At 35.0% G+C, this 26,152-nt stretch overlaps 1 protein-coding gene across 1 annotated transcript in view; it reads left to right on the top strand.

Moving 5' to 3' along the window:
- LOC107693753 (pro-neuregulin-2, membrane-bound isoform-like) overlaps positions 1–26,152 on the top strand; it is a 97,374-nt gene that overhangs the window by 66,949 nt on the left and 4,273 nt on the right. The window contains exons 5-10 of the mRNA XM_016493268.1: positions 9,485–9,543; positions 15,141–15,164; positions 19,508–19,610; positions 21,425–21,548; positions 21,640–21,767; positions 23,422–23,646. Of these exons, the coding sequence (XP_016348754.1) occupies positions 9,485–9,543; positions 15,141–15,164; positions 19,508–19,610; positions 21,425–21,548; positions 21,640–21,767; positions 23,422–23,646 (663 nt within the window). The remainder of the gene's footprint in view (positions 1–9,484; positions 9,544–15,140; positions 15,165–19,507; positions 19,611–21,424; positions 21,549–21,639; positions 21,768–23,421; positions 23,647–26,152) is intronic.

Below are 26,152 nucleotides of genomic sequence, written 5' to 3' on the forward strand. Positions count from 1 at the left end.
CGGCGTTTGGTATCGGGGCATTTTAACGAGTACGAGTACGAGTACAGGAGACCAGTATCGGGCCCGATACCGATACCAGTATCGGTATCGGTGCATCCCTAACAATTTGCCTTCTTTCTGTTCTTCATAATGTTTCTAACTGAGAGATTAAGAACTGCACGCTAAGTGAAGTAAGAATCCCTAGTTCTTGGAGTTCCTTGTTTCTTTCCAGCAAAGGCCAAATGGTATCCATCATGTCACCCATCCTTTTCTACTTAAACTCTCTCTCTCGCTCTTTCTCTCCATCTTTCGCTCTGTCTTCGGTCGAGTCCCTCTTGTGTCAGGGCACAGCGGGTTGACTCACTGGTGCAGATGTTGATGAGTGTGATATGACTGTGATGTGCTTGGGGATTTGAAAAAAACAGGCCTCTCGTCCTGCTCCGGTGGCCCACGTTTAGCGTGCTGGAGCGATGTGCATCAAACCATTGTGAAATGCCATGTCATGCTGGTTTAGTGCTGGAACAAATATTTACAAGAGTCAGAGGCCTCCCACAAGGTAAATAAGTCCGTTTGCTTACATTTCAATCACAGGGGAAAAGGACACCGATGTACACAGATGCTTTTAATTCAGGGACGCTCAGGACGTCTTGTTATGGGCCGAAAAAAAATTTTTTTCGCCCGCATTATCAAAACAAGACCAAGCCGATTAAGTAGCTGCGAAGGGCGAGATAACAAACAAGGATGCACATGGAAACAAGTTTGTGTTTGTGCGTTATATGGAGCTATTTATGCGACGGGGTATTATAGCAATAAACCGTAAAGTGCTGGTTTTCCTCTTCGTTGTTTTCGCATGTTGCGCCATGTTATGAGTGCACCTGCTGGTATTTTCAGCCCAGCTGCATGGTCTGCGCGTCTGCGTCCCTGGAATCCTGCTCAGCAAGCAAACAGCCAGGACAAAGCTGCAACAGCCATTCAATAAGTTGTGTACAAATTGGAAGGAGCAATAACTCAATTGCTGCAGCTAATTCACTCATGGGTGAGGCACAGGTTCAGAAAAGTCGGATAATGCAGTCAAGGCCCGCTGGGAATTGTTGCCCCAGAGCTATCTCATTTCAATATAGGCCAGACTTCCATAGGAATTACTCACCAGCTGAACAAGTCCAGCCATACAAGCTACCTCATATTTATGCCTGCCTTTTTTTCTTTGAAATACGAAGTTCCACACACACATATATGGAGTGAGGGAATAGGTAATAAATGCCCCAGGCCATAATAATTTTCTTGCTGGGATTATGATGGAGGGGAGGGGGTGGGGGTGTTTTACGGCCTACCAAGTTACAGCAGCTCCACATCGACACCCCTGTTATGTTTACATAAGACCGGGACAGATGAAAAAACTGAGGAGGAGAGAGAAATGCCAGAGGAGATTCATGACCCACCGCTGAGGGGGCCCCTGACTGGTATCCGGCGCTGCTTTTTCACGGCCCCCAACACCTTCTTGTGCTGAACATCAAGGACAAGTTCTGATCTGAAGACTGTAGGTTATTGAGTTTAGTGGTCGTTTTACTATAATAACATCTTCTCTTGAACAGTGTTTGTAATAAAAAAAATAGTAAAAAAAAAAATTATTTAAACAAATCAAATATCTTTAAAAAGTTTTTTTTTTTTTTGGCCTGTCCTGCCTCGGAGGTCAACTGTTCACTCAGCAATTAAAATCATACAACAGTGTTTTAATTTTAGTATAATATGTTGAACTGATGTTCAGTTTATTGTAGAAAAAGCTGTTTTAATTATTAACCAATTTTATTGAACAGAAACATTTACCTGTGGAATGTTTAAAAATACATTCTTTAAAATATTACACAAAATTCTTTACATTTTTTGGTCTCTTTCTACAGCACAACGATAAAACAAGTATTGTACATCTGGTTATATTTTACATTTTCACAAAAAAAAAAAAATGTTGACTGCATTCATCAAGCTCAACCTTTAATCCTACCAGTTTTTGTAAGAAAAAACAGCAACAACTATTTTTACAACTATCTGTAATTAAATGAAAGTATAAGTTTATCACTAATCACAACTAGCTAGTTCTGTTCTGAATTCGCAACCGTTTGCCATTCTAGCATAGTTTTTTTTATATTTATTTGATTAAATGTCATTGATTTTTTATTTAATGTTTATTACTAGAAAACTACAAAATCTGGGTTTAAAACTGTATTGTACATGTCACAGGGCTGCAAAAATGCCAAACCTCATATAAAACGGACAGAAATAAAACCGCTGATATAATATTTAGCTTGACCTCCTGAGGTTGACCATCAACAACCTAAGTGCCTCCTTTCACTGACCATTTGTTGAAAAAAGCCCCGAAAACTTCAATTTCTAAGAGCTTCAGGCATTTTTGTGTACTCCGTTCGTGGAAAGCTTTCCAAATATTAGTGCATGAAAACAGCTGCTTCTAAAGTGTTTTTTTTTTTCATAACAGCAGTACTTTTTCTTCAGACCAGATGCATCCTTCATTATGCAACACAATGAAGATCAAGAGAATGCGCTTTATTTCCATGAGAATGTCGTTTAGGTGTGACGTGTGTGTGTGTGTGCTGGATAAATTCTACATTCTTTGATTGATTGGGACAGATTCACAAGCTGCATAGAAGTGATGCAAAGCCTTCTGGGTCAGAATGGACTCTTCAGTCTCTCATTTTACAGAGTTACAGTGACCTGATCGAGGGCACATGACTTCACATGACTTACGGCAGCTTTACACAGTGAAACGTCAACTACAGCCTTACAGTAAAGCTTTAAATAATTGACTAAATAGTTAAATAAAGAAAATAGATGAGCAGAATGACAAAGCATGAAGGTTCAGCAAATATAGTACAAATGCATTTTAGCCTTTTGAGGATCTGGGTTAATATTCGTGTGTGATTTGCCAGTGGTGCTGGTTAGAGACTGATGTGTGTTTTAAACAGGATTAGATGTTATAATAGCAGACTGAGGGAGCTATTTTTAGAGGTTTTTTGTGTATGTTTGCAGTGCTTTCTTTTACACAGTGTATTAATGGTTGTTGTTGACTTAGAGATTTTTCTACATTTACATTTACATTTACATTTAGTCATTTAGCAGACGCTTTTATCCAAAGCGACTTACAATTGGGGGATACATAAAGCGATTCTTCTTAAGAGGCAAACAGACACAGGAAGTGGTTGTAATACCAAGTTCTTAGACATTGTTCAAATAAGTCTCTTCTGTTGACTAATCGCTTGACCCCAGTCTGTCTCTTAAAAATTGCATCCATTGGTTTAATAGAACATTTTTGACAGCACATTTACTGCATATAATGTGCGAAGCATTGTTTCAAAAAAGTTTTTCTTGTGAAAATGTTCCTTAAAACAAGATTAATGTACTTGAGAAGCAAAATTGTAACAGTATGTGTGTATTCAAATAATATATTGTTATAATATATTGAATGAAGTGTATTTTTCTCAACCCATTAGCAAATTGTTATTTATACTTAAACCAAGAACTGTATGCCAGTAGTGTTAAACTTAATTCAAGATATATTATCTTATTATTAGTGCTGGGAAACAATTAATCGCGATTAATTGCATCCAAAATAAAAGTTTTTGTTTATAATATATGTGTGTGTGTGTGCTGTGTATATTTATTATGTATATATAAATACACACAAATGCATGAATATATTTAAGAAAATCATGTTATGTTTATATATTAAATATATTTATATATAATATAAATGATATGAATATAAATATATACATGTAAATGTTTTCTAAATATATACTTTATCCCTCTATAGGAGTAATTATGAATTAACAGCGTAAAAATTATTGACTTTATATTTTACATATATTTAGGAGTAAATTCTTCATCTGACCTTTGACCTTTTTTTTAGGGATCCGTCATTTATAACTGACTTTGTCCTATTAGGGTAAATTATTTTTGGCAAATTGTCTGAAACTTCACACACAATCAAATGCTGAAAAGTCTGCAAATCTGAAAAGAAGTAAAAATGTCTTACTGTTAAAAAAAAAAAACATAAAAAATCTTTATGAACATTCAATTTTTTTTCTTGTGCTGCTATATTTGATTTGGAACTCGCGCGTGAAAATGTCTAAAACTTGACACAAATTCGGATGCAATTTCACTGCCTGAAAACCATGTCTTAGTGTTTCAAAAGCATTAAAACAACTTTAACATTGTGGTTCATCTTGGAATTTCAAATCAGTTATCATAGCACAAGTGAAAGTCAGCAAGACTCTTCTTTTTCAGTGTACCCCACACAACCCACACATAAGTAGATGTTGACTTGTGCATTCATCATTGGAGCATCGCTGTCTGTCAATATAGTAATGCCAATAGACATTGGCATCTTTCCTGACCTCTGGTTGTTGTATGGATCACATCTTTCAAACTGGCATACAATAATGTACCCAAATGCCTAACTTCTATAAAAACCTATTCTTCATCACTGCCCTTACCCTCGTTGCTTCTATCCTCCTTGGTTAATAGGACTTTGTCAGTTATGCATGACGCTCAGATTTGTTGGTCTGTTGGGAGTTGTTGTTTTTACAAAAGTGCATTAACAATGGCAAAAAAACTTTAGAAAACACATTTGGATGTACAATTATATTTTTTATAACTTGAATTTATATGTATTTTCTAGTCTAAAATAGAGCTCACTATGGATCCTTGTGAGCATGTGACCTAACATGTGCTAATGTCTCCTTTACTACTTAGTTACCAAAAATGTGAAGCACATGGCTAATAAATTTTAATTTTACTGGTTGAAGGGGATGTCATTTGACATCACTAAAATAACATTTTGTTGGTTGAACATTTTAAATGCAATTGTCTTAGCGTCATTTATAAATGACGATATCCCATAGAGGGTTATGTGTGTATTTATATATACATAATAAATATACATAGTGTACACATACATATATTATGTAAACAAAAATGTTTATTTTGGATGCGATTATATTTCATATATATACATAACATATTTTTCTTATATACATGCATGTGTGTGTATTTATATATACATTAAAATATATACTGTACACATATGTATATTATGTACACAAAAACGTTGATTTTGGATGCGATTAATCGCGATTAATCATTGCCCAGCACTACTTATTATTTTACGTAATTTTGCTTCTCAAGTAACTTCATCTTGTATAATGGAATAAAAAAAAATAATGCTCATCTGCAAAGATAGCCATGTATTTTCTGGTTGTTTCTGCACTGGCTCATTGCCATGTTGAATCTTCCCAGTGTGGTAATGGCTCAGCTTCAGTACATGTGCTGTGTTGTGCGATATATGGTTTGGCCACCTGGAGCTGGATTCTTGGAACTGGTATCTGTGTTCCTGATGTCTAGGCTTGTTTGGAATATCATTATGTTTATCTTCTTCAGGTTTACTTCTACAGCCCAGTTCTGGCAAAAATTCTCTCTTTCTGTTTCTCTCTCGCTGCCTTTGTAGATTTTCATTAAACAGAGTCTTTCGGCTCCTGCTGCCAGCGAGAGAGAGAGAGACAGGGAAAGAGAGGGAATGAAAAATGCATGTCCAGAGCTGAGGAGGACGCACTCAGGGTTTGGGAAGGGGGAAAGACTGGAGGAAACAGACAGCGTGAAGAAAAGAGAATAATGCAAAGATGCATAAGAAATAAAGCAACTGGGAGAATGGAGCAGGTGTTTATGACTGTAAATATTATTAGATAATTAATAGACCAGTCAAAAGTTTGGATACATCAAATTTTTATTATAAACTTTTTATTTATTATTAATTATGACTTTATTGCTTGAAGACTACAAAATTGGGTTTTACATTTTGTTAATCAGGCAGCTAAAAATGGAAAACCTCTATATGAAATCAACAGAAAATTAAACCCATTATATTTAGTTTGACCTCCTGAGGTTGATGATCAACAAGTTTGGATACACTTGCTTGCTTGCTTACTTTATTTTTAGTAATGGCTTTATTATTGTTCTAAAATGTGTGAAATAATAAACATTTGAACCATTATAAAGCCATTATTAATCCTTATTACTAATAATGTTAATACATATAAATATATTAATAATAAGTATCAATAACAAGTAATAAAGTCAGTGCATCCTGTGATGCTTTTTAAATCTTTGAAAATTAATATTATAATAATATTATTAATAATAAATTATTTAAATTATAATGCTGGGATGCTTTTTGAATGTTTAAAAAATTAATAGTTTTTGTGAGAAAGTTTAGCTATTTGTCTTTCATGATCTATTTATTTATTACTGATATTAAAGAAAATCATTATATTAATAAGTAAAAAAAAAAAAAAAAAAAAAAAGAAGAAGTAATTAAGTCAGTGCCTGTGATGCTTTTAAAAAGTTAGTAAATTTATATAATAATATATTATTAATACTAATTCATATAAATAGTAAAGCCAATTAATCCTGGAATGTTTTTAAATGTTTGAAAATTAATATAATGATATACAGTCTCATTAATAATAATTAATATCAATAGTAAATCCAGTTCATCCTGGGATGCTTTTTAAATGTTTGAAAATTAATAAAATATTATGTCATTAATAATAATTCATATAAACAGTAAAGCCAGTTCATCCTGGGATGCTTTTTAAATGTTTGAAAATTAATAAAATATTATGTCATTAATAATAATTCATATAAACAGTAAAGCCAGTTCATCCTGGGATGCTTTTTAAATGTTTAATAGTTCTTGTGAAAAAGTTTAGCTGTTTCTCTTTAATGATCCATTTATTTAATACATTTTTTTATTTTTGTTTTATTTATTTTTTTAAGTGTTTTGAAGATTATAAAAAAGTCCAAATTTTTGATTGGTACATTAATGCTTCGACCAACCTGAAAATATCATCGCATTACCACATTTCTTCATGGTAAAGACACAAGGACAAGTCTGAAACCGTACGCTTTAGGCAAACAATGAACACAGACAGACATAACAAGATCTGTTCTTCATTTCGAGAAAGAAATGAATGAAGTTGAGGAGTTGAAACCCCAGAGGTCCTCTCCTGAGAGACACACGTGTGCGCACACGCCGCTCCGTCCCTCCGGCACTCTCCAGCAGGAGAACATTGTTTCCATGACCTCTGACCCCCTCAGCGGCTTACATGTTACTTAAAGCATGTCTGCACTCCAGTGCACCCCAGCTTGCGTTCCCCTAAAGACTACAACAGCTTGCAGTCTCTCATCATCTCTCTGTTATTCCCAGTGTCTCTAAAGTTAACATTGGCGTGTTTAACCACGTGCCAGGCGGTGACACGGCTCTGTAGCGGCGCAGTGAAGAGGTTACGGCCTGAACCTTGCCTCATTTTACACTCTATAAACTCACCGACGCTTCGTGTGTGTGCTGCATGTATTGTGTCATGCATAATGCCTCACATCCTACTTCAAAAGCCAAGCATAAGAGCTTTTTTTGACTTTTACAGGGGCCCTGTACGTATGTACTGCTTTAAACATAAATCTCACTAAATGTTGTTAGATTTAGGCTTAAAGCAAGAATGAAGCTAGACATGTTCTCTGAAAACAAAGTTTTATATATATTACACAATTTTGCTTCTTAAGTATAATGGTCTTTTTACTGGAAAACGAAATAAATGTGCCTCTGGCAGTCCAACTTGGGAAGCGCAGGGATACGGCGTTCTGCAGAGAAGCTGGTGACAGAAGATAACGCTCGCTCTCGCTTTCTGTTTGTCCTGGAAATTGAAGGTGGCCATTCATCAGTGATAGCTGACTAGAGCAGTTACCGAGTTAGAGGAATTAACGCTGTGAAAACATTACCCCCATATCGCTCATTACGCACTGATGAGCCGTAATTTGTTTACTGGAATAACATAAATAAGCATAATTGGCCAATCAAATCCATGAATGAGAGCCATGTCATAATCAGGCGACCGTATTAGAGATGTGCTGCTTATAGGCTGAGATACAGCTCAGTTTTATTTCTTTTTTTTGTCTAGTAAAAATACATAACACTCTGACAACAAGATCAATTTACTTGAGAAGCAAAAATGTGTAAGATATGTTTTAATTGTGTAATAATTTTACAAGAAATTAAATTAATTCACCTAAAAATTATTACTGTATAAGATATGTTTGATATTACTTGGCTATTGTTTGTACTTGACAGTTGACTATTACTCCAGTTTTAAATTTTTAAGTGTTTTATTATTATTATTATTATTATTATTATTATCATTATTATTGCTTAAAACAAGAAAACGCCTGTTTTCAGAAAATATCTTGGCAAATATTTTTTCCCCTTGCTTTAAGCATAACAGTTCATTAGATTAGCAATGTGAAAAATAAATAGATATACACTACCATTCAAAAGTTTGGGGTCAGTTTTATTTATTTATTTTTAAAGAAATTACTACTGTAATTTTAATTTAATTTAGGACGCATTCCTTTGATCAAAAGAAACAGAAAATACTTTTTTTATATTGTTACAAATAATAAGTCCTTTTAAAATAATGCCTTTTTGTTTTTACTTTCTGTTCATCAGAGAATCCTAAAAAAATATCAAGGATCTGCTTTCAACTTTGATAATAATTATAAAAGTGTCACCAAATCAGCATATTAGAATGATTTCTGAAGGATCATGTGACACTGAAGATTCTTGAAAATTCAGCTTTACCTCGGGAATACATTAAATTTGAAAATATATTTAAATAACAAACAGTTATTTTAAATTGAAATAATATTTCACAATAGTACTGTTTCTATTGCATTTTTGATCAAATAAATGCAGTCTTGTTGAGACCTCTTTAAAAAAATAACGAAATAAATAAACCTCAAACTATGGTAGTGTAAACTGAAGATACATTTAAAAAAAAAAAGTGTTTTAATTATTGTTTTAAGTATGGTTGCTAGATATTCAGAAAACAAAAATGCTTAAGAAAATTGCTCTTATTGAACAAACGTTGGCTGAAGAATACCGGGTTGCCATTGGAATGATTGTACGGTTGTGTTTCTGACCTCGCTGTGCGTAAAATCCTCTGTGTATGATGTGTGTGAGTGTGTTTGGTGTATATCTGTGTGTCATCTTTTCCACCTCTCCTTCCCCCAGATGTCCGGATGGATACTTCGGCCAGCGGTGCTTGCAGACAGAGCCCCTGAAGTTATACATGCCCAAACCTAATAAAAGTATGTTGACTTGAGACGCACAGCCGCAAACAGAGGACCAGCTGTCACTGGGTTACCACTGTCGTCTCTCCCTTACCTCCTTCCACCTCCCAAGGCTTGCTGGCTTAAGTCTGTCCTGAAATAGACAACAGTGGTGCCTCCAGTGGGATCCTCTGCTTCTGCTGTACATCATTGTGCTGTTGTCCTAATGTTCTCTCTGCTTTCTTTTTCCCCTCTCTTCTTTCTCTTGCATCTTTTCTCTCTGCTCGACACTCTCTCCCTCTCTCTTTCTTTCTATGGTTTTGTCTCCTTCCATCAGGTGTCCAAATGACTTTACTGGTGATCGCTGTCAAACCTACGTTATGGCCAGTTTCTACCGTATGTCCATTTCTTCTTCTGTCTGTCTGTCTGTTTTGTTTGCATGCTGAAACTGAAGACGTGGAATGTGGTTCTGTAATGGTTAATAATATACTTGTTGTTCTAACAAAACCAGTTTTTTAACAATTAATCAGTTTTATTTGGTCCTGTGTGCCATTCACCCATTGCATCATTGGTTAATTGATTCCACATTATGTCGTAACATGATCAGTGATTTTTAAGTATGAATGCATGTTCTTTAATAAATTAAACCGTAACTTAGTTATAATCATAATGGCAATAAAACATGCCTAATTAAATGCTGCATCGTACTTTAACATATACAACAGAAATATAATTACTGTCAATTTACTAACAATAAACACATGCTATAGATTGCCCAACTAGAAAATTATGTTACAAACAAGTGAATGGTCAGCTAATAATTATTTAAATATAAAAAAATGCACAGTAGTGATTACAAAATGGGAACTAATATTTAATTATTATCATTATTATTTTTTTTTTTTTAAGATATCAATGCCATATTGGTTATTGGTTGTCATATTTTTTTTTTTATCATGAGTATCTGTTAATATTGCATATATATAGGCTCATATGGGTATTTAATTGTGCACACTCATTTTCTCTATTTTTTTTCATTTAGATTGTTGAATTTAGTTGGATATTTTAATTCATAATTAGACATTTAGACTCTTAGTTAATTTCTTTAATAAATTAAACCGTAACTTAGTTATAATCATAATGACAACAAAACATGCCTAATTAAATGCTGCATCGTACTTTAACATATACAACAGAAATATAATTACTGTTAATTTACTAACAATAAACACATGCTATAGATTTTCAAACTGGAAAATAATGTTACAAACAAGTGAATGGTCAGCTAATAATTATTTAAATATGAAAAATGTGCCGTAGTGATCACAAATTGAGAACTAATATTGAATTAATAAAATAAAATGTCCATAAAATGTCCTATTAAGGATGATCAATGCCATATTAGTTTTTTTTTGTTTATGAGTATCTGCTAATACTGGATATATATTGGGTATTTAATTGTGCATACTCATTTTCTATATTTTTTTCATTTAGATGGTTTAATTTAGTTGGATATTTTAATTAATAATTAGACATTTAATTAATCTTTAAATTAATCTTTAAAAACACTGGTAATCTTTAGCTAATTTAAAGCTAAAACTATTTTGTGTTTTATAAGAATTTATTGTATTATAGAATTTTAATGTCAGCCATTTATCAGTTATCGGCCAAAACTTTATATTTTACAAAATTTAATATCAATGGTAGTTCCTATGATTCAAACAGTAGAGCATAGCGATTGCAACACCAAGGTCCTGGGTTTCGATTTTCAGGGAACATATGAACTATAAAACCGTATTCCTTGAATGCAAAAGTCACTGCATAAAAGCATCTTCTGAATGCATAAATATATGTAAATCATTTTTCTACCAAACTCTATATGTAAATCATTTTTCTACCGAATTATAATGTACATGTATTTGAAATGACTGAGTTCTGCAATTTCGTAATATTTACAGCCTATTTTATTTATTTTTAAGTAAAAAAAAAAATGAAGAGACATTTTTGCAAAGAAGCTGTCATTTTCGTCTTGTTTTTTTATATCAGTTGTAGTAATTTGCATACAATACAATGTTCTGTAGTTTCACAAGTGCGTGTGGTGTAAAACAAGCCATTGTTTTTCTCGCACAATCCCCTGCACACCCCACAGTTCAAAAATCCACCCCTTAATTATGCTGTGAAATTAAACAGCTCCACTTCCCCAAGGTGACACATTTTAACCGTATAAGGCTACAGATCGGCGTCTCCACCGCACATGTCCATCAACTGCAGAATAACACCTAGATTAGAGGGAAGCACAGGGATCACTACACCTGACAGCTCATGCCTGTGAGCTATTGGCTCCCGCTTGTGTCCACATAGAGTGTATAATCAGGCCTTTGTGCTCTCGACAGCGTTGCTATGCTGCCGCTGTTTACATTTTACTATGAGCTTAATCTCAACATATATTTATTAGTTAATAAAAAGACAGGAGGTAGAACACGAAAGATTGATGTTAACAAAACTATCCGTGGACGGAAAGCGCAGTTAGATTTCCTCGCTGTATAAAAGGAATAATTTATGAGGTGTTATTAAAAATGCTCAAAGTGATGCAAAACAAGAAAAATGATAATATGACACTTGTGCTATAACCTGTGTCATGTTATGTCATGTCATGATTTATCGATCTGAGTTGTTACCTATATCAGGACAGCGGATCAAGTCTTTGCATGTGTGGATTGTTAGCTTTTTCACTGTCAACAGCCAGGCTTCCTTTCCGTATTTTGTAGCTGTTCATTTTGGGAGGTCTGGAAATGAGTGTCTGTCAACATAAGCTGTTGAAACAGTGCAGGTACTGAGGCTTTTAGACCTGAGGAAATGTAAATAGTACAAATGTAGCACAATAGGTGCGTGTAGATACAAGCAGCTTGAGGAAAAAATGGCTTTGGCGCCATGGCTGAAAGAGAGAAATGAAGGCATCCCCCATCTTATTGCATGGTAGGAATATTATAATGCAGAGAAGAACATCTGACAAGATGTCATGCAAAGCCCGGCTGTAAATCCCAGTGTGCAGGTTGTGCATGAGGACAGATGTGTCTTCAGAGCTGTCGTCTCCGAGAGAAAGTGATTTTCTGTCACTTTCTGTTCAACTCGCTGTTGAGAGAATTGTAATCGCTCAACCAATTAGAGTCAGAGTAGAGAGCTAAAACAGTAGCTGACCTTCGGCTGGAGCACTGCAACAGCCCAGGGGCTTTTAGACTGCAGGCCATGGAAAACCTGACCGAATATTTAATAAAAAAAAAAAAAATACTATTTTGTTTTGTTTTGTAATTTCTATAAATACAATGTCATTTTTTGTTTTTTTCTTTCTTTCCCAGAGCTTTTACTGTGGAATAGTTCACTGAAAAGTAATATGGACTATGTATTTTCATGTATAAAGAACAATTTATACTGTGATTTTTTAGTTTGTTTTTGTTTTTTGTGGAAAATAAAAGGAGAAATTTTGAAGAATGTCCAAGCTGCTTTTTACCATACTAGCATGAATGTGGACATGGGCAGCGCTATATATATATATATATATATATATATATATATATATATAAAATACAAATCACTCTTTATACATGAAAATATATGCCTTATATATATATTGCCTTTATATACAAGGCAATCCCTGGCAAAGGAACCATTATATTTGTGTTTTCTGGTAACATTTTACAATAAGGTTTCATTTGTAAACATTAGTCAAATGCATTAACTAACATCAACTAACAATAACCAGTATATTTTTGCTGCATTTATTAACCTTTGTTGATGTTTATTATGTTCATGTTCATGTTAGTTCACAGTGCATTAAAGGGTTAGTTCACCCAAAAATGAAAATTAGCCCATGAATTACTCATCCTCAAGGCATGCTAGGTGTATATGACTTTCTTCTTTCAGACGGAGTCCAGTCAGAGTTATATTAAAAATTGTCTTTGATCTTCCAAGCTGGGCTCCGGGGGGTGAACAAAGGCCTCCTGAAGGGAATCGATGCGTTTTTTTGTAAGAAAAAATAACATATTTAAAACGTAATAATCAATTTAATCTAGCTTGCGCTCACTGTTGTACACAGAAGCAGCTCTGGGCAGATGACGTAGGACGTCGGCGTTGCGCATGCACAGCTCAGAAGTGACGAACGCGGAAGTGCAGGGGAGAGATCAAAACAAAACAACGGTCACGAATTAGAAGTACAAAACGAGGATTTGTAAAGAAGAATGTCGGAGGATTTCGATATAAGCCAAGAGGAGATTGGTTTTCCTTTGCTAAAGTAAGGAAACTTTGCTTCCTTTGCTCCTGTAAACAAATGTTGGCTTTCACAAGACTCACCGGCGCATGCACAACGCCAACATCTTACATCATCCTCCCGGAGCTGCTTCCGTGTACAACTGTTGGCGCAAGCTAGATTAAAGTGATTATTACGTTTTGAATATGGATATTTTTCTTACAAAAATGCATCAATTCACTACAGGAGGCCTTTGTTCACCCCCCGGAGCCGTGTGAGGGACTTTTTATTATGGATGGATGCACTTTATTTCACTTCTTTTGGACTGAAGCAATACAACACCCGCTGACTGCCATTAAACAGCTTGGAAGATCAAAGTCATTTTTTAATATAACTCCAACTGGATTCATCTGAAAGAAGGAAATTATATACGCCTAGGATGACTTGAGGGTGAGTAAATAATGGGCTAATTTTCATTTTTGGGTGAACTATCCCTTTAATGCACATTAACAGATACAACTTTTGATCTTAAAATGTTTAGATCATAGATATTAACATTACCTAAGATAAATAAATGCTGTAGAAGTTTCATTCATTGTTATCTCATGTTAACTAATGTTAGCAAATTAAGCCTTATTGTAAAGTGTTACAGTGTTTTTATTTATTTATTTCTATTTTATTTTATTTTATTTTGTGCATTATAAAGTTAAAATAAAAAGTATTTTAAAATCTCTACCTGAGGATTGCTCAGTTGTTCCATCTCTATCAGGCCTGCGAAATTCCGTCGTCATGAAAACAGTGAGAATGTCCTGCAACTAATATTAGGCACGTGAGCTGCCCAGAAAACTGCTTGTCACTCATTCATTAATTCAAATAACCTAATTATCCTGATCCCAGGCCCTTTGTGTAAGAATATATTTTGATAGCATTATCAGCTACAGTATACCACCAGTTATAACACTCTCAGCTCCGCTACGACTGCGTTCTCAGTCTTGTGTTCTATCTGAAAGGACACTCAAACCAGACTGAAGATACACGCAAATCTGAGTATAATAATACCTGAATTACTTTGTCTAATCATAATATTTGTTGCATAGAGCATGTTTTACTAATATAGAGTGTAAATAGCGTCTTGTCATTAACAATTAACATGAAAATGCACCAAAATGTTTTATGAATAATATCAGCTGTCTGTGTGCCCCACAGGTAAGACACATCAGAGATATTTTAATTGTGTAGTTTAATGACCACTGGAATGTATATCAATTCACTTGCAATCTCGCTGTTTTGTTTGTAGTATAACAATAATTATATTAATGCTAGAGTTGAAATAACTGCCGTAGAATAACATGAATTAAAGTGCCTAACAGTGACAGTGAATCGAATCTACTAACATAGCTGCTCGTTTTAAAATCTCAGATCCTAATCCATGCAATAAATACCGAAATAAACTACTAGTTTGGTGTTATAGATGCTAGTTTGATGATTTTAATTATAATTCTATTTTATTACGCACAATTATAATCATCTCTTACCCATTAATCCAGGTGTGGTCATATTTCAGTCGTGCTCTAACCCGCATTATCTAACCACTTATTCTCTTTAGTATCTGCATGATGTGTCCACAATGTGACTTTCATAATGCCCATATGTGTTCCTGTGTATGGTGGGATATCTCTCTCTTAAATCTTGTTTTTCCTCTCTCTCTGTTTTTGTTTTGCTCTTCATTATCAACTCTTTGCACTGGCAGAGTCTCTTGGGATTGAATTTATGGGTATGGACCGATCCTTCATTCTGATTTCCAGATTGAACTGTGTAGCTCTCATTCCATTTCACACAACTCTCTGATGGACTCTAAAGCAAATGAACAAATTGATTAACAAATAAATCTGTCAATCAGCCATTGCTCTGTATAGTAGCCCCTCTTTCCAAGAGTCAGCATGGGAATCATTATCTGCAGCCCTCGTCCCGTCCCAGTGGGATTTTAAGGCTTTGTTCAGACAGGCAGAAAGAATCGGATCCGACTCAAATCCGTTTCGGGAAACAAAAACAACATGAAATCCGATGTTTATAAGCATTCATATTTGGTCTAAATATCTGATTCAAATCTGTTTTTTTGGAATGTGTTTTAGTCTGAACGATCATATCAGATTTCAAATGTTTTATTTGAGTTTTATTTTTCCTCTGTCATTCAATAATATGATGACTCATATGTAACATCATACAAATTGCACAATATTCACTGGAGCTTTAAAAAAAATCTAAATAATATATATTTAAAATGTATATGGACATTTCCGACTTTATTAAAGGTCATATCAAAATTAGTTTTAATTCAGAAATTAAAAAGATGCTTAATATAGAAAATTATTTATTATAAGAATTGCATTATATTTTTTAAGTAAATGAATTCAAACAAAAATAATGCCATATTATATTGCCCCTTAAAAAGCTGTATAAAAAAATTTGTATAAAAACTTAGTGCTGTCAAACGATTAATTGCAATTAATCGCATCCAAAATAAAAGTTTTGTTTACATTATACAGTATATGTGTTTGTACTGTGTATATTTATTATGTATATATAAATGCACACACATACAGTATATATTTTGAAAATATTTACATATTTATACATTTATATATTCATATTCGTATATTTTATATTATATATAAATATATTTAATATATAAACATAACATATTTTTCTTAAATATATACATGCATGTGTTTGTATTTATATATACATAATAAATATACACAGTATACACACATATATTATGTAAACAAAAACTTTTCGTTTGGATGCGATTAATCGCGATTAATCGTTTGACAACACTAAAAAAAATTTCCTTTTGTAGCCATTTTACAATCCCACAAACAGTCTTTTAACCAAAAATCCATACAGTAGTCTGTATATACATCATATATTCATATCATATGCTCAAAATGTCCAAAAGACCAGTTTTGACAGCTAAATTGGATTTGTGTGCAGTGTTAACAAGTTTCAGTCGGCTCAGTATGTTTTACCTATTTAAAATTAGCCATAAACTTTCTTGCAGCCCTAAAACGTTGCCAGAAATAGTTTTACTGTGAGCATTTAACAACTTGCGTAGTTCAAGTTTTACGTAGGACTTTTGACAACCATATATTTTGTTGAATTGGTTGGAACGACATAAAGAGTCGGCAAATGAGTCAGTTTTTTGTCATCAACATGAAGATGTACACAGTTTTCTTCAAGTGTATGCAGCTAGTCGCAGGCTCTTAAGGAGTTAGCATTAAGCGGGGGTGATTTGTGTAAACCTCCGTCAGTTTTACACACCAACCTGGTGTTTACTGAACGGTAAACATAACAAGTGTGTGGCTTCAAGTGAATTTATGTGCACTGGAGTTGTACTAACATTTAATCTAATTATGTTTTACCTGGAAAGCCTTGGATCACGTTGATAAAACGTGTTCGTTTTCCCTTACACATGCACTTTTAGGATTTAGCCCGTTTATTGTAATTGGACATTTTTAAAAGAATGTAATATAACTTTAATTTTTTCTACCACATTTTAATTTTTTGTTGTTTTAAATAAACTAAATTGTACATTTTTGTCATTTTAGATAAAGGTGAATACAGTAGGTAAATAAAAAAACAATTCCTAATACTGTACATAGTTTTCTTACTCGAGTTAATACATTTTGATTTGTAGATATTTTTACTAGAAAACAACAAAAATACTGAATAAATCATGTTTAGTTTTTGGCATCAGGGATTGTACAGCTGTATTTACAAAGCGTTTACATCAAATCTGATCATGAGCAGCTGTAACTTCTCCAGATGGTCTTTTATTGTACAGTTGATCATGGTGTGTTGCTTTCAATGCAATGTGGATGAGTGCTGCAGATAAAAGTTCCCTTTTCTTTCCTCAAACAAAATAGTTCCTTTACTTTCATTTTCTCAAGTTCTTCTCCCTGTTCCATCTGCCCGCTTTCCTGTTGTCTTTGCTGAATTATTTTTCATCTCTATCCTTGCACGCTACTTTCCATTCTTCTGCTTCACCAATGCGATTTCTGCAGCTGTATTTGATAATGGTTCAAATTGAACAGAGTTTCTCTTTTGTTTTCTGTTCTTAATTTTACTGGGCTTGAACAAACTGAATCCTAGTGCCCTGGCATGCCAAACTGCATCAGTCCCATAATTGGGTTGTTTATATGACCTCTCCCAGTCGTCTGTTCTTTGCTTACAAAAACAGCCTCTGTTTTCCCTTGAAAATGATCCATTTTATGGTACGTGTAAACTAGGCTCTCTATGAAGTCACGTTGTGTGCTTAAAGCACATACTCAGCTCCGTTCCTACCAGCACAGATGAGGCCCTTCAGAAATAATGTTCTCCTCATCGCTCTGTACTACTGAGCAAACGACAGCTGGATTATTTCATTATTGATTATGAAATATTTCTCCCCTAACTAGCCCCTATCCCTCTCGGACTCGTATTCTCTTCCTTTTAGAAGGTCTGTGAGACCAAACCAAGGCCCATTTCCAAGGAAAAGGCAGAAGGCTGGATGTAGTCTGTGGTTTGATATTTAAAAAAAACATTTCCTTTTGAATTGTACCCAATATTCAGTTTGTGTTAAAGGAATATTCCGGGTTTAAACAAGTTATGCTCAATCTACAGCATGAGTGGCATAATGTTGATTAGGACAAAAAAAAAAGTTTTCTTTAAATGAGCAATACTCAAGGTTACAGTGAAGCTTTATAAAAGCACTTACATCAAATCTTTTGTTAAAATATGTATTCTCTGAACTTAAAAACTTTTTTACAGTCGGTTTAAGGTTTGTTGCATAACGTTATGTTACCACAAAAATTGACTCATCTCTTGTTTTCATTAAAAACGCAAAAATCGAGGTTACAGTGAGGCACTTACAATGGAACTACTGTAAATAGGGAAAAATTTTGAAGGATTTGAAGGCAGAAATGTACTTAATTTTAATAAGTACTATTACTAATCACGAATTAATATTTTAAAATTGTATAGAATTAAACTATTATCTATTAATTATTTAAACTATTAACCGTGTAAATATTTTACAGTCATTTTAAGCTTTTAAAGTAAAAAAAAAAACTTTGCAAATAAATGGTTAGTAAGTCTTTTTCTTTTAATTAAAATCATATTAACAAGAATAATGTTAATATATTACAACTATGCTATTGAAACATTATTTTAACGTCTACAAATTGGCCCCATTCACTTCCATTGTAAGAGCCTCAATTTAACCTGGATTTTTACCTTTTTTTTTTGTCTTTTTAAAAATTTTCACATTTATTTATTTTGTACTCCAAAAGAGCTAAACTGACTGTAAAAATACTTGAAAGATTTTTATTTATTTATTTTCTTTTAAAACATTTTTTTGTGGTAATCAATATACCACAAATGCTGTCAAATGAGCTCAATTTGATCAACTGCATCCAGAATATTCCTTTTTCTATGCATCCATGATTTGATTGGTTATGAATGCATTAATCAAATATAACTGACCAAGCCAAACAAACACCCTGATGTTTGTTTCTGTGCCTCCATTTAATCACTTCTTAAACCAATTTGTCCCAAACATTCATCCACATTTCAATTGTCCTCTTGATATGCTGTTTGATCTTGTAAATTGAGCTGAATTGTGACGCCCCCCAGTGGAGGAAAGCATCCATGGACTCACAGAAATCATCAGCGCCCATCGGTAGATTGTTCAGACAGACCGATTCCCTCACGTCCACGATAATGATATGCATTATTTCTCACGCAAGCACTTTCCACTGCTGAGCTGGTCCATTAGAGCCCTTGTCGAGGCCTGAGCCTCGTTCCCATCTCACGATTAATCCTCATATCCATGCTGTTAATGAGAGCGTACGAGATCTGAGTCATGCTGAATGCCCGATAGGAAGAACATGTTCATCTGAGCCGTACGTGATATCTCTCAGATTTGATCATGAGATTGCATGAAGAAGGATCGGCGCAGCAGTGGGAACTGTTTACGAGAGAGTTTAGGACCAGTTTTAGTTGAAGACGAGGCTGATAATTGTTGTGTGTGTGTGTGTGTGTGTGTGTGTGTGTGTGTGTGTGTGTGGTGATGTGCAGAGGCAGAGGAGCTCTATCAAAAGAGAGTCCTGACAATCACCGGCATCTGTGTGGCTCTTTTGGTGGTGGGCATAGTCTGTGTGGTGGCCTACTGCAAAACCAAGTAAGTATAAGGAACAACGGCAGTGATATTACTTATAATAATAACATATTACTATAGCAGTTATATTTATTTGTGCCTTAGGTTATTTTTTGACTGGCCTCAATTGTATAACTAATTTCTATCAAACTTGAAATCGCATATTATGAATATTAATTATAAATTAACTTTAAAAGTACACACAAGTTCAAAATGTTTTTTATTTTGTATTTATTTTATTTTTGAGGGGTTTCTCTTATGTTTACCAAGGCTGCATTCATAAAGTAATTGTGAAATATTATTATGATTCAAGAATGATTCAAACTGTTTTCTGTTTGAATATGTATTCAAATGTAATTAATTCCTGTAATGGAAATGCTGAAATACTCCAGTCTTCAATGTCACATACTTCTAATATGCTGATTTGATTTCTTGTTATTATCAATGTTGAAAACAGTTGTGCTGCTTAAGTTTTTTTGTGGAAACCACAATTACTTTTTCAGGATTCTTTGCTAAATAGAAATTTCAGTAACACTTTAGTATAGAGACCAGTTCTCACTAATAACTAGGCCTATAGTTGCATATTATCATGCCTATTATTAATATTGGCAGTTTATTAGTACTTATAAAGCACATATTCTGCATGACCATATTCTACATCCCAAATCCTACCCAATACCTAAACTTAACAACTACCTTACTAACTATTAATAAGCAGCAAATTGGTAATTTATTGAGGGAATAGTTGTAGTTAATGGTTTGTTAATAGCGAGAACTGGACCTTAAAATAAAGTGTAACCAACATTTCAAAAGAACAGCAAACTAGCTGATTAAATATATATATATATATATATATATTATTTTTTATTGTAATTTTTTTACTGACCCCAAACTTTTGAACAATAGTATATTAAACAAAATTAATATGTTTTAAACAATACTGTAAAGTTGCATTTGCTTTGGAATTAATTTGTCTAGTTCCCTTTCGATACTTCACTCGTACTGCGTCTTGCTTAAGGACGCATATGGGAAAAAGCCTTTTTTCTCCTGAACTGAAGCCTATTTCATTCACGCAGTGAAACTGCACGGCCATTATGCAAAGTTAAGCATGTTTAAATACATTTTTCTATTTTTTCCTTTTTTCTGTTTATTTAGCTAAAAAACTTTTGGAGTGTGTTTGGACTCTTGTGCCTTACAATAATGTAAAAATGTATTTACATTACATAATAAAATATCAGTCCTAGTGGAATTTATTTTGAAGAAAGACAGCAATTAAAAAAAAAAAAAAAAGACAGCACTTTTAGTCTCACTTTATTTTAAGGTCCAATTCTCATTAACCATTAACTACCACTTTTGCCTTAATAAACGCCTTATTTTCTGCTTATTAATAGTTAGTAAGGTAGTTGTTAAGTTTTGGTATTGGGTAGGTTTATGGATGTAGAATATGGTCATGCAGAATATGTGCTTTATAAGTATTCATAAACAGCCAATATGTTAATAATAGGCATGCTAATAAGCAACTAATAGGGAGAACTGGTCCCAATACTAAAGTGTTACCACACTTTTTAAATAAAGAGCAACGGTCTGTTTTCAGATGCCACTTGGTTTAATATTTTATTATCTAATGAAATTGCAGTTTTAAGTGTGGCTTAAGTATCTGAATACTATTTTGGGTCATTATACAGTAAATAACCAAACTGAATGTTAAAATTTTTTAGCTGTAACTCTAGCACTAGCATTGAGCGGGTAGAAAGACTTTTTGAAATGTGACGTGATGATTGTGACTCTGGGCCGGTGTCTGAGAGAGTGACACTGCCTCACTGTAGCCTCCCCCCCAGGAAACAGAGGAAGAAGATGCACAATCATCTAAGGCAGAACATTTATGTGGATCATCCCAACCGCAACCTGGCCAACGGACCCAATCACCCAGGACCTGGTCCTGAGGAGATACCCATGGTAGATGTATGTCACTCTTCTTAATAAATGGAATTTGTTGTGATGTAATGTCTTCTGTCAGTAACTGAAGGGCTCTTTTCTTCTTGCCCAAATGCAGTATATCTCCAAAAATGTACCGGCGACTGAGAGAGTCATTAGACACGGAGCAGAGGCACCTTTTCCTGGCACCCGGCAGTCTTCCAGATCCCACAACTCCTCCACCCGGGCTCATTCCTCCACTCACAGGTACATTCCTGACAGCGTGGCATGTTTGACCACAAATGAGCACAGGATTTGTGTGTGTAGACTCATCAAGAACCAGGGGTCATGCTCTAGTTGCCCCCTACCAGAGTCATACGTCTGTTTTCATCTCATTCAGCATTCTTTCCCTTCCACTGTTCCGCTGGAATCCGAGTCAGCAGCCATTATTCATTCCTTTTAGAATCAAGCCACAGGTGTGAGTGAGTGAGTGAGTGCAGAGAAACTCAGAGGTTATACACCATGATCACCTCGCAGGCCTCCGGCTTCACGCTTTTCACTCAAACGGATTCTTACACACATATGGGTTAAACCAGTGGTTCTCAGTTTGTTCTGTCTACTTTGTAACAGGAGCAAACTTTGTACACCCTTAACACTTCCACTATAATCAAACAACCGCATTGTTGGCCAATTTTGTTAGCATGTGTAGTATTTGTTGAATAATGGGGAAGTTTTTGACAGATTGTGATTTGTCATACGGCAAATTAGCAGTGAAGTTATGGAAACGCGTAGATCTACACTTTTAACTGTTTTAATGACTTAGCCCAGTAAATGAAAGGCTTTTTATTTTACTATACGAGTGCCTTGGAGTATTTCATCTTCTCAGTTTGAGATTCACTTCCAAATATCCAAAGAGCACCGGTGATTGTGTGAAGAGACCAGTGCAGCATTCTTGGCCTCTGTTGTTTTGTCAAGTTATGGTTTTATGGAAATTTATTTTTTCATCTGTCAGTTTAAAAAAAAAAAAAAAAAGAAGCACTACTAAATTTTGATAGTTTTCACTGTTGCGAATAATGAATTGCCTTTATGTTTAAAAAAAAATTTTCTTGTCAGTGGACCTACATTATAATTAAGTTTGTGTATAAAATATAAAAAATCGATATAAATAATACAATTAAAAGATAAATCTAATGAATAGTTAACCCAGAAATCAAACTTTTGCCATAATTTATTTACCCTCATGCAGCGTTTTTATCGCTTCTAAGAACTAAAATGGTTTAAAAAATAACTTTTGTTAATTGAAATAAAGTTGAAATTAAATATAAATATTAGAAGAAAACTTAAACCACTGAAAAAATAGAAATATTGCCTTGACAATTGACTGAAATTAAAGTTACTAAAAGAAGTACTAAAGGTGTTTACTCAAAAACCAAAAATGAAATAAAAATTAACTAAAAACTTTTAACTAAATGTAAATTTTATTTTAACTAAAAATAAATGAAGACTTAATATTTAAAAAAGAATGACACAAGTACAAAACAATAACAAAAAATGTAATTAAAATTAAAATGCAATTAAAATATTATAGTTTATAAATAGTACTAAAATAACACTGGCCTCATCGTGATACAATTATCTGTGGAACACAAACTGAGATGGATGAGACATGAGAGGATTGTGACCAACTGTCCAGTTTCAAAAATCACATAAAAGTAGTTGATATGACTCCATATGCTCTATCTTCTTGTGAAATCATACTCTTGTGAAGCCAAAGGAAATGAAAGAAATCTAAGAACCTGGGAAGCTCCCGTCCCCCTACACTTTGAGAACCACTGGGTTAAGCATCTTGTGCACTTTTTCTATCCTGCTTTCTTTCCTTCCCTTTTCTTCCATTCTCTTTCTTTCTTTCTGTCTTTCTCAGACATGAAGGGAGAACGTGGAGTCTGGAGCGAACAGACAGCGTCCTTTCCGACTGTCCTTCCGGCATGATGTCGTCCTCAGTGGGGACCAGTAAATGCAACAGTCCTGCGTGCATGGAGGCACGGGCCAGGCGTGCCGCACACTGTGGCTTTACTGAGCCCCACCGGCCGGCCCTGCAGTACGGCGACTCTTTCGACTCGCTTGGGGACTCTCCGCATAGCGACAGGTGCGCAGGAGCGCCCCCTCTCTGCAGCCATGGCACTGAGAACTATTTTAGTGTGTGCAGTAAGACTCCTCTGCGTTTCACTGCACAGTCTCCTTTACCCCTGGGGACTGGCATGGGTGGCGTGAAAGATTCAATAGCAAATATTCACAGCACGTACCATTACAGGGAGGGTTGGGGGTGAACTCCAAACCTGAACTCCAAAGACAATTTAACAGCCCATGCAACTTAATAAAATTAGTTTACAGTATTATAATAATATCATTGATAAAACTGATAAATCAGCATAAGAAATAAGAAAGCTGACCCCTCAAAAGTCATTGTATAAATTGCACACTGCATACTGTGAAGAATATAACAGTAAAACTCATTGCGCAAATCGTGCAGATGCTCTGGCCCAGCTGAGAGTGTCAGAGAGGGAGTCGGGGTCGAGCAAAGCTTTGCTGCTCCAGATACGCAGTATTTGTATCAAGGCAGAGAGATTCTAGCCCATGGCCAGCTGTATTTACAGTTATCGCTCGCCTGCGAAACGCCCACGCCACCATGCAGGGGCCAAAACAGGAGAATTTATACCGTGAGGGGTTCATTAAGTCAACAAGAGCCGAACAACACGTTATCTCAGGGGTGAAACAGGTCTCTGGTGTTCTGCTCTGCAGTAGTTCCCTCTCTACCTTCTCTCCTGCTCTGCAGCTGACTGAGCTGTTGTGCGTACGGCTATCTGCCCTCAGGCTCTGCAAATCTGTGACAGAGCAGCCAGTGTTAATTTATCTGCTCCAGTTTGACTGTGGCCTCCTCTCTCAGGGCACGCTCACTTTAACTCACACAGCACAGGTCAAAGGAACAGGCGCAGATAAGGAGGGGGTTTTTTTTTCTGTCAAAGGCATCAAGGAAAATTACCCGCGTACATGATTAAGTGTAGCATGATTTACGCTAATGAAAGGGAACTCGTAAGGCAAGCGTTGTCATCCATCTGGTGGCATGCTGCAGTAACAATGCTAAGCCAAGACTGGGAGGTTTGACGTGGCCTCATTTGTTCCTGTAGTGTGTACATCTGCTGTCGTTTGCTATTGAGCTTTCAGCCGCCATGTCTTAGTGCGCATACTATCCTTTTTCTAGTACCATAGCAAGGTGGGCGCAAATTGATACAGTACTGCAAAAGTACAAGGCAGGAACACCGCATATGGGCAGCAGACACAGAACAGGGATCCCACACCTTTAGACCAGTGGATATTCATTAATTATCCATTATGCAGTAGAGAGGTTGCACTCACAGAGCAAGTTGAGTATAACTAGGAAAAACATTTTTAAAAATGATTTTCTTGACTTTTCCAGGCCTAAAATTCCAGGTTCTCCATGAATGGGGGTACTTGAGGAAGAGGTTCTCAAGCTTGAGGTCACCCATGTGTGGTCAGAAGCACAAGAAATACTGTATTGTATTGTTTTTTGTTGTTGTTGTTTTTTGTTTTTTGAGCAAGTTTATTAGTCAATGAAATATTACTTTATTTTATTTTATATCTTTTTCAAAATGTATAATATATTCTGTATATTACCATTACCATAACAAAAAGAAATTCATATTTTAATTCAACAAAGATGCATTATATTGAACAAAAGTGTAAGTACAGACTTTTAAATTGTTTCAAAAAAATTCTATTGCAAACAAATGCTGGTTTTGTTAAAAAAAAAAAATTAACATTAGAACTGTTTTCAACATTGATAATAAGAAGAAATGTTTCTTGAGCAGCAAATCAGCATATTAGAATGATTTCTGAAGGATCATGTGAAACTTGTGAATGAAACAATTGCTCCTGAAAAATCAGCTTTGCCATCACAGGAATAAATTACATTTTAGAAAAATATTTAAATAGTAAATAGTTATCTCAAATTGCAATTATACAATGTTAAAGATTTACTCTATTTTTGATCAAATAAATGCTGACTTGGTGAGCATGAGAGACTTTCAAATAAAATTTAAAAACAATAAAATATAGTCATACAGACCCCAAAATGTTGAATGGTAGTGTGTTTTTATTATTAATTACATTTCGGAACAAAGACCAATTATCGATCCAACCTTGATGGATAGTGATCTCCATGCAAATCCATGTCTCCATGATTTGCCACTTGTGAGATCCTAAAGTGAATGGTTTCATTCTGTTATGTGGGTGACCCGAAAAGTTTGAGAACCCCTGAATGCAACTTCTTTTTCGGTGGTGGGTCCCTTCGCTTTTACAGTACGTGTACTTGAGACGTTTGACTGACGTGCGTATCTGTTCCACACAACCTTCTTCTCTCCCGCTCTTGCTCGCTCTTCTTCCTCTCTCTGCTGTCTCTCTCTCCCTGCCCTTCTCTTGGCACAGGTACGTGTCGGCACTGACCACTCCAGCTCGCCTGTCTCCCGTGGACTTCCATTACTCACTGCCCCCGCAGGTACCTACCTTCCAGATCACGTCTCCCAACGCTAGCCACGCCATGTCTCTGCCCCCCGCCGCCGACGCCCCCTACCCGC

This window comes from Sinocyclocheilus anshuiensis, unplaced genomic scaffold, assembly GCF_001515605.1.
Source record: "Sinocyclocheilus anshuiensis isolate Anshui unplaced genomic scaffold, SAMN03320099.WGS_v1.1 scaffold817, whole genome shotgun sequence".
Lineage (NCBI taxonomy): Eukaryota > Metazoa > Chordata > Actinopteri > Cypriniformes > Cyprinidae > Sinocyclocheilus > Sinocyclocheilus anshuiensis.